This window comes from Protopterus annectens, chromosome 3.part1 (assembly GCF_019279795.1).
Source record: "Protopterus annectens isolate FY-2018-M chromosome 3.part1, PAN1.0, whole genome shotgun sequence".
In the NCBI taxonomy this organism is placed as follows: domain Eukaryota; kingdom Metazoa; phylum Chordata; order Ceratodontiformes; family Protopteridae; genus Protopterus; species Protopterus annectens.
Genome location: NC_056732.1, coordinates 1,236,766,579 through 1,236,783,295, shown reverse-complemented (window position 1 = coordinate 1,236,783,295; position 16,717 = coordinate 1,236,766,579). Strand labels below are relative to the sequence as shown.

General features: G+C 38.9%; 1 protein-coding gene across 1 annotated transcript in view; it reads left to right on the top strand.

The window, feature by feature from the left end:
* LOC122798398 (39S ribosomal protein L21, mitochondrial-like) overlaps positions 1-16,717 on the top strand; it is a 131,747-nt gene that overhangs the window by 26,324 nt on the left and 88,706 nt on the right. The window contains exons 2-3 of the mRNA XM_044067303.1: positions 332-392; positions 15,280-15,371. Of these exons, the coding sequence (XP_043923238.1) occupies positions 332-392; positions 15,280-15,371 (153 nt within the window). The remainder of the gene's footprint in view (positions 1-331; positions 393-15,279; positions 15,372-16,717) is intronic.

The following is a 16,717-nucleotide window of genomic DNA, read 5'->3' as shown; positions in this document are numbered from 1 at the left end:
AAATACTTCTTGAACTTTATGGTTGTAATTCAAAAGTTCTAGGAAAGTATTTGGCTGCAATAATTGCAAGTCACTTTAGATTTTGGTTATATAAGGCACATACAATAAGGAATTTTCACATACATTTCCTGGTTTTATGCTCGTAGGGTTCAAAGATGATGAATAAAAGACTTGTTTCAGTAAAGAATTTTTTTTTTATTACCTTTCATTGTTTTTGGAATTTGCAGTTGACAGATCTTGTTGGACAGTATTATTGACAGAATTTCCTGTTTGTCTTCCTTATGCATACTTGTATTTTGCTTTGTTTACCATTTTTTCTGTGTTCTTTCAGCATCATCATTTCCAAAAGTGATATGGAGGTGTACATCTAACAGCATTGAAACACAGCCTGGGTAAAGAGAATTTTACTTTTTTAAAGTGACATTTCTACAATTTTGATTATGAATACTGTGACTTAAATGTTCTACTTGTACTTACTTATTGCATTTGTTGAACATGAAACCTGACTGGGTACAAGACCCCTTTGTAGCCAGAGGCCAGGGTAGAAAACCTCTGAATAATCCATTATAATTTATGAAATCGTACACAGTAGAGAAAAAGCCATGTTCTACCATTTAACATCTATATACAGTAACATGGAAAAGACATGTTGTACAGTTTAAGAACAGATGCAGTTTAACATCTGTAAAAATAACATCCTGTTGGTTTGACCAGTAAGATTTTGTACATATTAACATAAGCAAATATAACTCCTCCTGCTATTCAAATACAACTCACACTGCCATCACTGGAGAACAAGTCCTTAACACTCTATCTAAGACCAAGAACACTGCATCAGTGGGCCCAGGCAGTATCTCAGGATGTATTCTAAATAGCATGAAATATAACCTGTTAAGCCTTCTGGAATTTCTGTTTAACTATAGTCTCCAAACAGGACTCCTGAATGAAGAACAGCATCCGTCATCTCTCTGCACAAAGGTAGGCCATCTATAGATCCTGGAAACTACAGGCCCATAAGTCTCACTAGTCTCGTAAGTAAAGCCATGAAAAAAATTATCATGGAAAATGATCCATAATGATACATGAAATCTGCAGGCACTGGACTCAATCCAGTATGGTTTCATCAAGGGCAGGTCATGCCTGCTCAACCTGGTTGACTTTTTTCAGAAGATCATCAAAGCAATGAATGAGGGCAAAATAATTCACACTGCCTACCTAGACCTGGTCAAGGAATTTGACACAATACCCCACTCAGGCATTGTTGACAAACTCAAGAGGTTGGGTACAAACTCTTAAGTCACCCATTGGATAGCCAGCTGGCTGACAGATAGGACCCAAGAAGATAGAATTGGGAAGTTTACCTGTACAAAGAGGCTAGTCAAACGTGGAGTCCCTCAAGGATCCATCCAGGGACTGCTCCTTTTTGGCATTTAATTCTCTGAAGTTAAGGCCAATGTCAATGGTCTCTGGCTGGCTAAATTTGCAGATGACTAATTTCAGAGCCATGGACTAAAACTAAATGGCAAGAAATGCATAATAGTATCCTTTTAGGAAGTCATCCACCCCAGGTAAGTATCATATTAACAACCCACCCCTAAGAGTTGACCCAGTAGTCAGGGACTTAGGCAGACAGATAGTAATCAAGCCTTTGACCATCATTTGTCTATAGTAGTGAGAAAATCATTCTGTGTTGTGCAACTTATAAACAAAAGGTATGTCGTCCAGGTCCAAGGAAGTCATTATTCCACTGTATTTGGCATTCTTCATACCTGTCATTGAGTACAGTTCCCCCATTGGTATCTATATCCAGCAATGGGGATGTCCACAGAGGTTTCCCCCTAAAAGAATACAGGTTGTAAGTAACATATCCTATGCAGACCACCTCAAGGCCCTGTCACTGTATTCTGTCTCCTACAGGCTGTTGAGGGGAGAGCTATGACTGGAATACAAGGCATTGTCAGACCCCACTCTGATGGACCTCCTGTATATCCACAAAACAAACAGAAACACAATTACCTCTTGTAAAGACAAATCTTGCCTGTGATATAAATAGGACCTGCTGTCTCTGGAACAGGCTGCCCATTCATGTGAAGCAGAGTTCCTTCCTAACCCAGTTTAAGCATAACTTGGGACAGTTGGATGGGGAACAGGAAGTTCTTCCCTGGTTTGGCATCTTCCTGTCTAATTGACATGGGCAGCCTGTAAACGGTTCATCTCCCAGACCTCTGCCTGTAAATGTTTTATCTTCCAAGGCCCTGCTTATACTTATCAAGGGTACCAGAACTTGTCAGAGATTTGGGATGCATGGCTAGGCTTAAAAAGGCTTTTGTGGTCATTAGATTAGGAAACACCAATGAACCTATAAGCAAGATGTGACACAGTTAGATCGGATTGTTTAAGAACAGTAAGAAATAAGTAGCATCAGTTGGACCATCAATCAGATAGTCTAAAAGCAGAGTTATGTTACAGAACTTAGTAGAACATGTGTTAGAGAAACAGGAAATGAGGGTGAGGACAGTGGAGTTTTATGGATATTGAAGGGAAGTGTATGCTGGGGAAAGAAATGGTGAGCGGAAGTGAATGTAGAGAGAAGGTGCTAAGGAAGGGAATAGTAGACGAGAGAAGTGGAGGGAAGATATTAGTAAGTTAAAAGGATGAGAGAAGATGGGTGTGATAATACGATTAATTATGGTATTTATCCAGGATAGTGCATGGACAGAGCCAGCGATTGAGTAGGTGAGACTTTAGCTGGTTTTTAAAAGGTTTGTGTGCTGTTCTAAAGAAAGAGAAGTATGGAATTCCAGGTTCTGGTGGTGTGGTTTGAGAAAGGCTGTCTCTTACTGCAGTTTTGGATTTATTAACGAGAAGGAGCAGCGGGGTCTATTAAGTTTTTGTCTTTGGATTCGGGTTGAGAGAGATGGACAGTTTCTGGGTTTGTAAAACAATTATGAATAGTAACAAATAAGGATAGAAATTGGGTAATTCATGCCAGTTCAGTTCCTTGAGTGATGAGCATTGGTGGGTTCTGTATTAGTGTTTTGCTGCAACTTTTGCTACTTTGTGGAAGCATTGTTCAAGCTTTTATTAATTGAGAAACTTGTAAGTTAGTGAAATTTGGGGCAGAGTAGAGGAAGGTCAGAAGTGTTATGGAAGCTAGATGGTTTCTGGTTTGGTTGGTGAAAAATTAACTCTGTATAGGGAGCCCCATTTCTGGTGAATTTTCTTTACAATGTGTTGGATATGGTAGCCAAGTGTTAGGCTGTCATCCATGTAGATGCCTAGCAATTTAATATGTGAAATAATTTCAGTTTTGGTAGTGGTTGATGAGACAATGACAAAGGAGAGATTCTGAGCTGAGAGGTGTCTTGGGGAGAACAACTTTACTTTCTTGGGGGGAATAAGACTGATTTAAGAGGCATCTGAGACATTATTGATGAAGTTGTTGAATTGTATTGGGCTAAGGATGGAAACATGAAGAATGTCTGTGAAAACTGGGAGAAAAGGAGGGAATTCTCTTGTGCCATTTTATGTTGTAGGATATATTAGCAAGATAGTTGTGAAAACCAGTCGGTAGAGGATTAATCAAATCCTAGGTTGAAGAGGATGTAATAGGCTTTGGAGAGATCAGGAAAGAGAGCTGATACTAACCTGTCTTCCTTTCTGAGAGCATTAACTGTGTTAGCAAAGTGGTCTTTTATTACACTTACTGCTACTGTTCCGAAATAGTTTTTCTATTTGTTTATCCCGGTGGGGAACTAGGGCATTGATGTTTTCCATTCCTGGCAAAGGGCACTGTTACAAAACATCACATAAGATATATATGTAATATACATTACACTTGCTTGATGGCAGAAGGAGTTCATAACCATACATAGTCTGCATTTTAAGTACATTTACCATTACATTATCCTTCCATCCCTGCTTTCCTCGTTGCTTCATGCTCATTTGAATGTCTCTGGATTCTGTCTCCACCATCCATTTGTCAGAACAAGTAGAGAGGAATGGAATATTTATTTTGTCATGTATGCATGTAGTCTGTAGGTGGAAAATAAATTTCCTGTTTTCAAACCTGTTGTTCAGGGTTCAAATTAAGCTATGAAATAAAACAGCTAGCAATGAAATGTATTTAGTATTTCTCACAATGGTACATGTGCTTGATTTGTTTTTGTGGAACAATAGTTGATTTTTTTGTTATTTCTAGCTAATTTTGCATTTCATCTAATATCCACTGGTAGTTTCCTATAAGAGGCTGTGATTTTTTTTTTATCAGATGAGATCTGATTGGTTAATTATACTATAAAATGAACACAGTGCTATGTTGTAACAAACTCTAAAGTCCTGATAAATATGGACGAAAGCACTTACTTTATTCAAAGTCAAAACAATCCAAAAAACTATGTGTTTTATTTGAGGAGCCATTTTTATTCATAGGCTCATAGGTGCGTACTAGGCTAATGGCCCTGGAGCCTTTGCAAGCCTAGCCCATAGGATTACCCTGGCATCATGCCACTTAACCTTACCTTAGTTCCCAGTGCCTCTGTCAATTAGAGCCATTGGAGTTATCCCTGGGGTGAATTTTCTATTTCCCATTCACTCATCAAGATTTCTCTAGAAGAGGGCCAGTGAGGTGCTCTGCTTGACATGTATGAGAAGTCTATTCCATAGTATGGGCAGTCTCTGGGTTATGAACCTGTCCCCCCCCCCCAGCATGTTCTGTTGATTGTGGTAATGAGGTTGAGGTCCCTGGAGCATGTGGTGCAGAGGGATTGGGATTTCTTTAGATGTAGCATTTCTAACAGAGCAGAGTCAGATATCGCTTTGTAAGTCAAGCAGAGATTGCCTGTAAGTAGGCGATATGAGACCGAGAATAATTTTTTTGAGTTCGTCTATATAGGACAAATGTTTAAGACCTAGGATCCTCTTTGTGAGGTACTTTTGCGGCCTCTCCAGTTGTTGCAGGTGTTTAGTGAGGTACATGCCAAATGTCCCATTTGGCGTGTACCTCTCCAGTTGTTGCAGGTGTTTAGTGAGGTATACGCCAAATGGGATATTGTACTCAATGATTGGCCTAATGAGGGAGGAGTAGAGGGAAACAATGACCTGTTTCTGCCTGGATGCAAAACCCTTAGTAATGAGATCACATAGAAGGACTGTCTGACCACAGGGGCAATGTACTGGTCAAAAGCGAGGTTGCTGTCAGCCTGCGTTCTCAGATCTCTTATAATGCCTTCTGTGTTCAGTGGACTACCATCGATGTGGTAACTCATGGGAACCAGGTTTTTCCCAAAGGGGATGACGACACATTCAGCACTTATTTATTTTGTTGGTCAATGAGATCTTATTTTAGTAATTTTTATCTGACTTACAGAAGAAGCGGAGGTTGCTGTTAGTGTGATCAGAAGTTTAGTGTCCTGGCTGTTTTTTTATTGGTTACTAGTGCCTGGAGTTGTTTGCATTGTTGGTACTCTGGACAGTTCTTTTCATTTTCATGCTGATGTAGTGGCTGTGACCAGACATGTCTCTGCCCTAAGGGCAAAGGCTAATATGTACATAAATGTTTTAGAGATGAAGCTTCTTCTTGTCATACTGTAAGCGTTTCAGGATTCCCAGCCCTGAGTCATCTAGCCATTGACATCAGCAGTATGGCAGTGGACAGGTGTATAAGTATGCATGGGGGGGGGGGGGTTACTCACTCCTACTTTCTGTGTTAAACAGCAGTGAGGGTATGAGAATGAGCTGTGTCAAGAAGACACTTATTTCCAATCATATTCATAGTGAAGTAAGTTCTGTGGTTCACAGGTTCTGCCATTGCTTGCTGATGCCTCTGGAGGGAGTCCTTCATTCCTTCCGTAGCACAAAAGCTGTTCCACTACTGGTGGGAAACCTTGCTGCATCCTATTTAGATCCAAGACCAGCATCAAAATGCAGCTGTTTCTTTTGTCTGATCCCCTCCTAGGGGTGGGGGAGATGTCCCAGGGATGCTGTTATCTGGAACTGCCCCCCCCCCCCCAGTGTACCCTTATCCTAAACTTTAATTTAGTCCTTGACAAGTGTGTTTCCCTTTGTTTATTCTTCAACTTCCTTTTGCCTCACCTCTCCATTCCCTTTATCTGACTGCATAGTTTCTGCAGTTAAGTAAAATTCAGAGATTGTTCGTACGCACCAAGGTAATCCAGATACTCAACTTTGCATAGAGACCTAATAGTGCAAAAACAAACAAGATCTAGTTGCTGTGTTTTTTTGTACAAGCTACAGTAAAAAAGATTGAATCCCTTGACGCCTTCATTTTCTGCAATGCTAGACTGTCTTTCTGAGAATTTCAAGATAGAATTTTGTCATTTTTAATTTTGGTAGCAATTCTGATTCTTTGTTATTACCATTTCTAAAAGAATGTGTAGCTGTTTTAGGGAGGTACTTTTCTTGATTAGACCTCATATGAGTGTCCTATCCCACTTTAGGATTTATACTTATGAGCAATTGACTACCTCGATTGAACCAGTTACTACTTCAAGTCTTTCTTTAGTGGCCATTACTTTGCTATAAGAATTTGTGAATCACAAGCTGTCTGTAATTCAGCATAGTTAATATTTTACAAGGATCATGTGTTGCTGCAGACTAATCCATCTTTTACTCATTGGGTAACCAAATGGGAATGCATCTGTTAGCTTTTCTGAATTATTTTAGTTATTCTGATGTAGGTGATTATTTTCTGCACTGTAGGGATGTCGACTCACAGCTCTGTGTGTACAGAGCAAAGTCTTTAAGAAAAGATTCACAGTTGTTTGTATATTTTTCTGAGGAAGAAATTGGGATTCAAAGTTATCAAAATGACTTTATCAATGTTATCGACTGATTTGTATTAAATTTAGTTAAAAAAATACAGTAACATTTAAAGCTACTGCCCTGGAGGAATGAATAATCTGCAGCATTTTTAAAAATGCTTCTGTAGATGGATTTGTACAGCAGCTATGCAGGCTTCTGTTAATACAGTTACAAGACTCTATCAGCTGGATGCTATCTTAAGATCTGGGTCTTCATTAGAAGTATGTTGCCATGAAAGTGACTAGGCTAGAGGATAGGCTTGGGATTCCGTCCTTGCTGTTGTGGATGGACTGTACTTAATAGGTAAGAAGAAAGTTTTATGCACTTACCATAACACTGGGTATAGATGAGCAGGTCATCTTGGTCAACATACCTACCCTCTTTCCCAAGTTGTTTTACTGACATGATCTAGGGGTCTGTTGTCTTTTTTTAATTTTATGCCTTGCCTTAGTGTGGTATGATTGAGATCTGAAGAGGAAACTGTTTTTCACTGAGTAATGGGTAGAAGGGGAGAGGCTTTTAGCCTGTAAGAGTTTCAGCTGTGCAGCGGTGCAATGTAATCATTCTGACTGGTTGTGTATATGATTTATGTACATTTTTATCATTATTATGACTACATTGTGACTGCAGATGGGCCACTTGATCGACTCTGCCTACAGTGTCCCCTTTTCAGCCACTGCACAGTTGCAACAACAAAGTTCAGATAATTGAAGAAGTATTTTAAACAGCATTATAAATAAACTAAAATAAATAATTGTTCACACTGACTTCTCAAAATCATTAAACCAATGTAAAAAAATTACTAAAAACCACCTTGGTAGCTGAAGATAATCAACTTCACTGAGCTCTTCTTCAAAAACACTCAGCAAAAGTCAAAAGCACTCAGTAAGTTTTATTATTTTGAAAAGCACTGATGTTAATCTTCAGCTACCAAGATTTTTAGTCATTTTGAGCCTTGTAAATTAAAATATTGCAAACTAAAGTTGAACATTCAAAAGTAATGAATTTATTATTGTAAGTACAGCAATTTACATTGTCTTAACATCCTGCCTAGACTAAGAGCATTGAATTAGCTCAACTAAAAATCAAGAGTATTAAGCATACACATTTCCACGGTGGTGCAGCGGTAGCATTGTTGCCTCACAGCAAGAGGTTCTCCCGTTCAGTTCTCACATGGAGTGCAAGGAGTGCCTTCTGTGTGGAGTCTGCATGTCCTCCCCGCGGTTGGGTGGGCATATGAAAGACATGCGTAAATGGGTGTACCTTTGTTGAAGGTTGAACATCGAGCTGGCACTTTGGCGTTTGTGGAAATCTACTGCCAGTCATTAGCGGACCGGAGTTCCGCTCTGGCGACCCCTAACCGGGAAAAGCCGAAAGACAACAACAACATTAAGCATACACATACATGCAGCACACACACACACACACACACACACACACACTGGCGGGGAATCGAGGTTTAGAGAAGTAATGGTCGGAAAAGTGTTTTGCAGGTAGGAAACCTGAGGAAAAGTAAATAACTTTATTCTTAATTACTCTTCATCGTTTGGTTAATGGTTTTATGTTCGCATCAGTCCACCATCCAGTCAGTAAATAAGAATAAAAATGCACCAAGGTCCTTGACTGGGTTGATAAAGCAGACGGTTGGACAAAGATAGTAATTGCTTACCACATTTGTAACATTGAAAAATAAGGGAAGTGCTTTATCTTGCTTGCTGTCCAAACATTTTTATTATGTTCTATGTACCATTAAGCAGGTCTGGCATCCTTTTTGCAAAAAGTATTGGCACAGTAATACAGAGTATAATCATTAAGGGATCTAATGGGCAAAACAAGTGAAAACCTGATTTTTTGGTGGGTGAGGGCTGGAGGAACATGCTTATGTCCATTAATATTTTTCAGTTATTAGCTGTGACAGTAAGGTGTTGGACCTTTTATATTTGTATATTTAATTTTATTCCTTAACAAGAACATCATTGCACTACACTTGATGCATATTTATGTTGGTGCAAGAAGCTTTTATTAGTCCATCTTTCGTATAAGGTTTGCTAATCAATTGGAAATTGCATACCCACTCCCAAGAGTTTCCCTTTCTGCCACTAAGCTGGCCTACAGGTGGTATGGATTGGGAGGTTATAATTAACTCAGTACTCCCTGGTTGCATTTTGAATTACATTGCTGTCAAGGACTAGATGGCAAAAACAGTGAGAGGAAGAGCCTGATGCAAGTAAATTTTGTTTACCTTATAGGTAAAGATAGTCTGAGATTTTCCCATGTTTGGTTGACTGATCCAGAAACGCAGATAAGAGAGTTGAAATTAATTACTCCATTAGGGAGTAGATAGTGATTTAACATCTGTCTTAATTTTGTACATTTTCTGACCCAGATTTAGCCTATTCCATTAATTAAAGGGATCTTTGTGAAAGCTGTACTTGGAGCCATCAGTGTTCTGGCCCTTTAAGTCATAATTGTAAGAAAAGTGCTAAGCCCTGATTTTTGTGGAACATTATATAGGAACAGATAAGAAGGAAAAGAGGCTTTCTCCTCTTTGAAGGAGATAATGATGTCTGTCTTTCACATACTTAAATTACCACCTATCTCTGGACAAGTTATAAGTGGTAAAGGACTTAACAGTTTTTCCTTCTTCATGCCAGTCATAGGTGACAAATGGTAGCTGTTGTGATATACATGGCAAGCAGGTAGTGGTGTGAGTGTTCTGAATGAACAGTGCACCTGCACCCAAATGCCATGGCAGTACTAACAACTGAGAGGGCAGTGCTTGTTGTTTTGCAATCTGTTACTGAATAATGGTGTTTATAGAGGGGCAAGAGATTACAGGACTTTAGGTCAAAGAAGGCTGTAAACTGTTGAACAGAACTGCACACTGGTGGTACCAGTCAGACTGATGGGCGTGGAACCTCTGTTTGAACTGTGCTCTTCCTTTTCTACTGTGTTTTGCAAATGTGCCCTTTTCTCACTTTCCCTGCACATAGTTTGGTGCCTCCATTATCCCAGGCATTGTCTTTATTGTTATCTCTGTGGATTGTTTTACTTTTGTTTTTCTGAATTTTCTTTGCTGGATTCACCAGTACATTTGATTCTGAGTATCTTATCCAGATTTTCCTATTTGCATTCACATTCACTGCCCATTTTTTGTTTTGTACACTGACATTTGTTCCTTTCTTTGACAGTGATTAGAGGCAAAAGAAGAACTGGTCTTAGAAGTGGACATTGAGATAGTTATCAAACATAATTTTATTTGTGAACACTTTCTGAGGCAGAAACATTGACCCAAGATGCTAAACGTAATGACTGCTTTGTAAGTAGTCACATGTCTGTGATATTAGAAGTAGACAGTTGTGGACATTATTCTAAGGCAGTTAATGTCTACAGTGGGGTATAATTATTGGGCTTGTGATTAGGTGAAGATCCATGAGGAATTGACATCACAAAAAATTTAGAACACTTTATAGGGTTGGTATGCTAACATATGGGCATGGTGCTCAGCTGTGCCATGAGCAGCCAGAGTCCGAACAGCAAACCACACAACATAATGTTGACCTTCATGTGGAAGCAGGGGCTAATGCCTGCTGTTTTTTGAGGAAAGGAGTTGAGAATCTTTAGTGCTACTTGCCTGGCCATTGTGGAATCAGGTGGACAAGATGTTTACAAAGGCCCATAAAGAATTGAATGTGCAAAATGAGGCACAAGTGGAATTTTTTCCCCCAGAGAAATATGTTTGCTGTTCTTGAGGCCACCCATTCTCTTTTCCCATTTCCATGAGGGTGGTATAAAAGCATGATGAGCAGTTCTTCTGCTAAACTTTCCCAAGTATATACATGTATAATAAAGTTTGATGGAGCGGAAAGGGAAGGATCCCTGATGATACTACAGCACTATCTGTTACAATAAAAACATTTTTTAGGCCCTACATGAGATACTGCTCTAACCAGGTTGAAACATAGTAAACTACTGTTAGGCATATGGCAAGTAACATTGTACAATTGTATTGATAACCAGTGAAATGTTGGGACACCCATAAGCGAATCAGTGATGGTCATTTCTTGGAATATTCCCTTTTTTTCAAGGTGTGGCAGTTTCAGAGTTGGTATGTATAAGTTCTGGGGGGACTCCCACCCCCACATCGGGAGTGTGTGTGCAGAGACGGCTTGACCCTGTCCAAAAAACAAGTCTAAATGAGAAGAGCAGTGTTCTAGATTTGTTCTTCTCTTGCAGTTTTGTACTACCTTCCTTCCTTCGGTCGGTCAGTACTTTCCATTGTTAGTACTAGTGTTTCAGTAGGGAACCACCTGCATTTTATGAACAGCTGATATCAAAACCCAGGACTAGCTCCCCAGTCAACTTGAAAAATTTTCATAAGTCATAGTAATGTGTAGGGTTAATGTACTTAGTGGTTCTTGCAGCCTATGATGCTTCCAAGAAACATCAGAATGTACTCTGATGGTAGGCCCGGAGAGTATCCCTTGTGTTTATTTAATTGTCCTCGCCACACCGTGCCAGTGGTGAGCAGTTTTTGCAGATTGAGATTAGAATCCAGTCGTATTCGCACACAAGCAAACATGGATGTAATACTGAAACCATCTGTGGAGTGCAAGCATGTGTACAGGAGCTCTACATCTATCTTAATATAAGTATTCCATAAAAATAGCTCTTGTGATAATCTGCCCAAAGTGTGTGCTCCCAGTGTGTTTGCCCTGCTTAAGATCTTGTGCAAGCTTATAGTAGTGTAGCTGAGTTTCATAATAAAAGGGTGTCTTCCTTTTTCACTGAGGTTTGTTTGCACATGGAGTAGTAAGGGGAGTAGGGGGTGAGAACCCCCATGCAAAAAATAAATAAATAATAATAATGTTGTAGTGAATTTTCTATAAATTGTGGTGTGTGTGTTTGATGAGTTTATATTGGGAAGTATGTTTCTTGTGATTCAATGTTTAGAATTCCCCTTAATGGCTCTCCTGTTACAGATGTATACATTATACACATACATGCGTATACAGTTAAACCAGAAAAAAAACAAACCCTTCGCCTGCTTGCACCAGTAAAGACTTAAAATATAAGAAGTCATGCGGATTCAGAAGAAATGTAGTGGAAATACTGCTATGTCTTTAAAGGATTATTTGCATATATCCCATGGGCCTCCAGTATAGGTGATTTAAGGTATTACACAGTGAAGACTCTAACGTAAACAAACTGATAAAAACAACTCGGGTTACTAACTCCAAAAAACAGCTTAAACTCCAGAAAACCTTGCTTACAGCTCCCAACCACAGTAAATAACCGTGAACGAATGTAAAAGTTGTTGATTTATTAAGCGTTCTTTTTAAAATCCACTTTTCGTCGAGTACACCTTACTCAACTTCATCAGATACAAGTCTTAATAAAAAGAAATACAAATTATTACAACTAGGCACTCTTTTTAACTCTAAACTAGAACACATGCTAAACACCTTCATTACTATTATTGGTTGAAAGTGTGTGTATGTGTGTGTGTGTACGTTGGGTGTGTACATATGTGTGCGTGTGTGTGTGTGTGTGTGTGTGTGTGTGTACATATGTGTGTGTGTGTACATATGTGTGTGTGTGTACATATGTGTGTGTGTGTGTGTGTGTGTGTGTGTGTGTGTACATACGTGTGTGTGTGTGTGTGTGTGTGTGTGTGTGTGTGTGTGTGTGTGTGTGTGTGTGTGTGTGTGTGTGTGTGTGTGTGTGTGTGTGTGTGAATTTTCCCTAGTCTGATGAACAGCACATAGGTTCATATGTTTACAGTTCTTGGTATGGGGGTTGTTTATCTAAGTCCCACATCATCAGATATGTGTGCTGCTGTTTGTATGTTTACAGACTACATTGCTGTGAAGATCCGGTAGTAACTACCATGTATTATGCAGTTTGCAGGTAGTACGTAGTGTAGCCACATAAAACAAAATTCAGCCCTGTCCATTTTCAAGTGTAACATACATCTCTAGATGGGATACAAAAAATTCACCCCAGAGCTGCCCCTTGTAGTAAAAAATGGACAGATGCAGCCCCTAAATGCTTTATCTCCTGTGCGGGTCCCTTCAAATTGTCTGTGATATGATCCCGGTTATTCTCATTAGGGGTAATATTATCGAACATGGAATGGGTAAGGCCATTCTGTAACCAAATGGCTTAGGTTGATTCGAGCACAAAGAGGGAAATTGGCTAGGCTTAAAATGGCCTGCAAGGACAGCTTACCTAGTACCTTATCCCCCACAACTTTAAATTCTCAGATTTGGTATGTAACAGGGTTGAGAGTCTTTCCCTGCAAAAATTTTATTTTGGTTGTTACTCTTACAAATCAGGCTTTTTAAGTGTACTAAGTGTGTACTTCTTCGATGTGCATTTTTTAATATTGCATTATTTTCAATGTTGTGTTATCTCTGAACTAGTGTAATTTAACAATGCTGTGTAATGTGTGTGTGTGTGTGTGTGTGTGTGTGTGTGTGTGTGTGTGTGTGTGTGTGTGTGTGTGTGTGTGTGTATTTCAGTATGTTGAGTTTTGATCAGTTTGTCTTGATTGAACAAGTTGAAGTGAAAGGTGCCATCAATGAAAGGTCATGAAGTCTCATGTGTATTAAGTGAAAATAAGTAAACATAACCGCAGGTACAGTTGTATTGTTGGAAGTTAGGATTCATACTCTGGGTACCTGTGGGACAGTTGGACAGAACCAACGTTTATGGTTTGATGGTCTGGTTCAAGTAGTCTTCCCATTTTGCCCATTGACTGGGCTTCCTACCCAAAAGTACTAGCACTGTCTGTTTCTTTGGCAACTTCTGACACATACCCACTCTAACTAGCGGTCTTATCTTGTGCAAGTTCTTGGGTACATACTAAGTGCATAAGCTTAGTCCATTAATTGGCTAAGCCATACCATCCAATGGCACAATTAGTTTGTTGGTTCCCAAGGTAAATAGACTGTTCACACATATTCCAGGTGTGAATGTATGGTCCCCCATCCATCTTTGTGTCATCAAAATGAGTCCCTATAACTGTCAGATTCTTACAAAGAAAAAGAAACAGTAAACATTTTGTACATTACACTCACTAAATACATGCCCATATCCTACTAGCTGTACTAAAGGTAACACTGACAAGCGCAAGAAAGTAACATTTTATTGTAGTTAAATTAAAAAGTAAAAAATAAAATAAAACTACAGCCCATGCAGCTGTTTGGAAAACAGCATTACTGACAAAATGGACCTGAAACTAAAAAAATACAGTTCTTCCTACACTACTATATCAGCAATAGAAAATTTCCTAAGACATTTAAAAAAATTGCACCTTACCTTAAAACTGTAGCAAAAAACACCCATGAAACTTGCACATACAGAATATTCAGTGGATTATGTAGTTACAACTCCCACTGAAATGGATGAGAAACAATAATCTGAGATAAAAAAAAAAAAAATACAGAAACTCCATGGATAAATAGAATATGGGGAAGGTCAGCTCCTCCTATGCGACTGAACACACATAAGGTCGACCAGGTGCGAATGATGCCCAAATGATTGAACGCTAGTTTGTGCGAATGTAAAAATATTGATTGTAGGTTTGTCAGGGTATATAGAATAGTGATGATGTTGATATCAAGTTCCTGGTGGGGTAGAATTTTTGTTACTGTGGTGTCTCTCTTTCTTGGGAGTCGCTGCTGCAGTTTATAATTGGTCTACGTGTACAATGACAAGAATTCCTGACACCATCCTCTCCACTTTACTAAGGTAAGCTAACCCAAATGCTGCCCCCACCCTTAACCCCCTTAGCATATAATTTACTTAACAGCTTCAATATCTAAAAAATAAATAAATAAAAAATTCCTGTAAAACACAAGACATGTTTGATGCACAGTAACGCCTACTCAATACCATGTCTAACCCCTACCTTAACTGTAACTCTAATTCTAAACTTCAAACACTCACTCATATAAATTGTTGTGATGTATCTCCCTACCAAAACCTTACCCTAACCCTTACCTGCTAATACTTACGCACACACTCTGACCCTTAACTCATTCTCACCTCCACAGCCCATTATCCATATTCTAACATTCACACCACTCATCCAAGTCTTGAACATTCACACTACTTCTTTTCTTTGAACTAAGCATTTAATGAAAGGAAGGTAACCCATATAGTGTGTGTGTGTGTGTGTGTGTGTGTGTGTGTGTGTGTGTGTGTGTGTGTGTGTGTGTGTGTGTGTGTGTCGAGATGTGGAGGCTGCAGTTTAGCAGGATCCAACACATCATGAATGAAACAGAGTGTGATCTTTTACTCTCTGCATTTAAGAAAGCACAGCACTTTTATAGTGCTCTTCCTTTTTTAAATATTACAACTATACATTGTTATAGTTGTATAGTGTTTATAATGGCTGCAATGTTCTGTGGGCATGTGTTCACATTAACCATTTTTTGTCAAATTTTGCAGTCATGATTACACACCAGAAACATCCTTGTCTAGACCCCCTTGGCCTGAAGTTAAACTGCCAGACCTTGTTGAAGAAGCCAAACAGCACACAGGTAATGACGTCATACTAATTCTATGTTTTGCAACATCTTTAATACAGCAGAAATCCTGGTACGCTTATGAATATTGGATTTTAGGTATTATTTTGTCATCATGCAAGTTAAACATTTTTGAACTTTGTGATGAATTCAGAAAAAAACGTGATTTGCGGGATGTTTGATGGAAAAAGTTGCTTACTCTTTTGATTGAAAAATGAATTGTATAAAATGTTCTTTGGTTTTTAAATCAAAAAGGTGAACATTTTGCTTTCAAACTTGCAGTAATGTTAGGATATAAGGCATATAATTTAATTACTAGTCAGATTCAAGAGGTATTGCTCATTTTGCTTTAATTGCAGTGATACTGTTTGTTGTAGCTTTGTGTTAATTTGTTTTGGTTAGTATTTTTGCCTTGATATAAGAAGATATTAACATGAATTTGAACCTGTTTTATTTGAAAGGTTTAGTAGAATCGTTTTGCAGTCAGGATTTCAGTGGAGTAAATACACATATAAAACAGCTTTCATAAAATCAAAGAAGTAAGCAGATCAAGAAATACTACTTGTTTCATTTCTGATTCCGTTCTCTAGGTGAAGTTTTTCTGTTATATTGTAAAGGAAGAATGTAATATGCTAGAAGAATTGCAGACAGTGTCATGACTGTACCATGACATTACTTCCAAATATATATATGTATATGTGTGTGTGTGTATATATATATATATATATATATATATATATATATATATATATATATATATATATATATATATATATATATATATATATACATATATATATTTTTTTTACTTTTGATGATACAAACTTCTGCGGTGGTGCAGCGGTAGCATTGTTGCCTTACAGCAAGAGGTTCTCCCATTCGATTCTTGGCTAGAGTGCAGGGAGTGCCTTCTGTGTGGAGTCTGCATGTCCTTCCCGCGGTTGGGTGGGCATTCGAAAGACATGCATAAATGGGCGTGCCTTCGTTGAAAGTTGAACGTCGAGCTGGCACCACAGCGTTCTTGAAAATCTACTGCCAATCATTAGCGGACCGGAATTCCGCTGTGGCGACCCCTAACCGGGAAAAGCCGGAAGACAACTTTTGATGATGCAACACTTATAAAGAGAATATTGTCCCATTTTTGGCACTGTTTTCGAATGTTCTGCAAGTTCCTTGCATCTCTTCTCAAAGGGGCCAGTCTCTCTTCCATCAAACTTCAGCTGGTGGCTATCTCTAATTTTCATTCCGGCAGTTCACAATTACCCATCAGCTTCCAATCTGTGCAGGGCCTTCTTGATAGGGAACTTTCTCCTCAGACCTCTGGTAAAGGATCCTTCTCCACCATGGGCTCTCACTGTGGT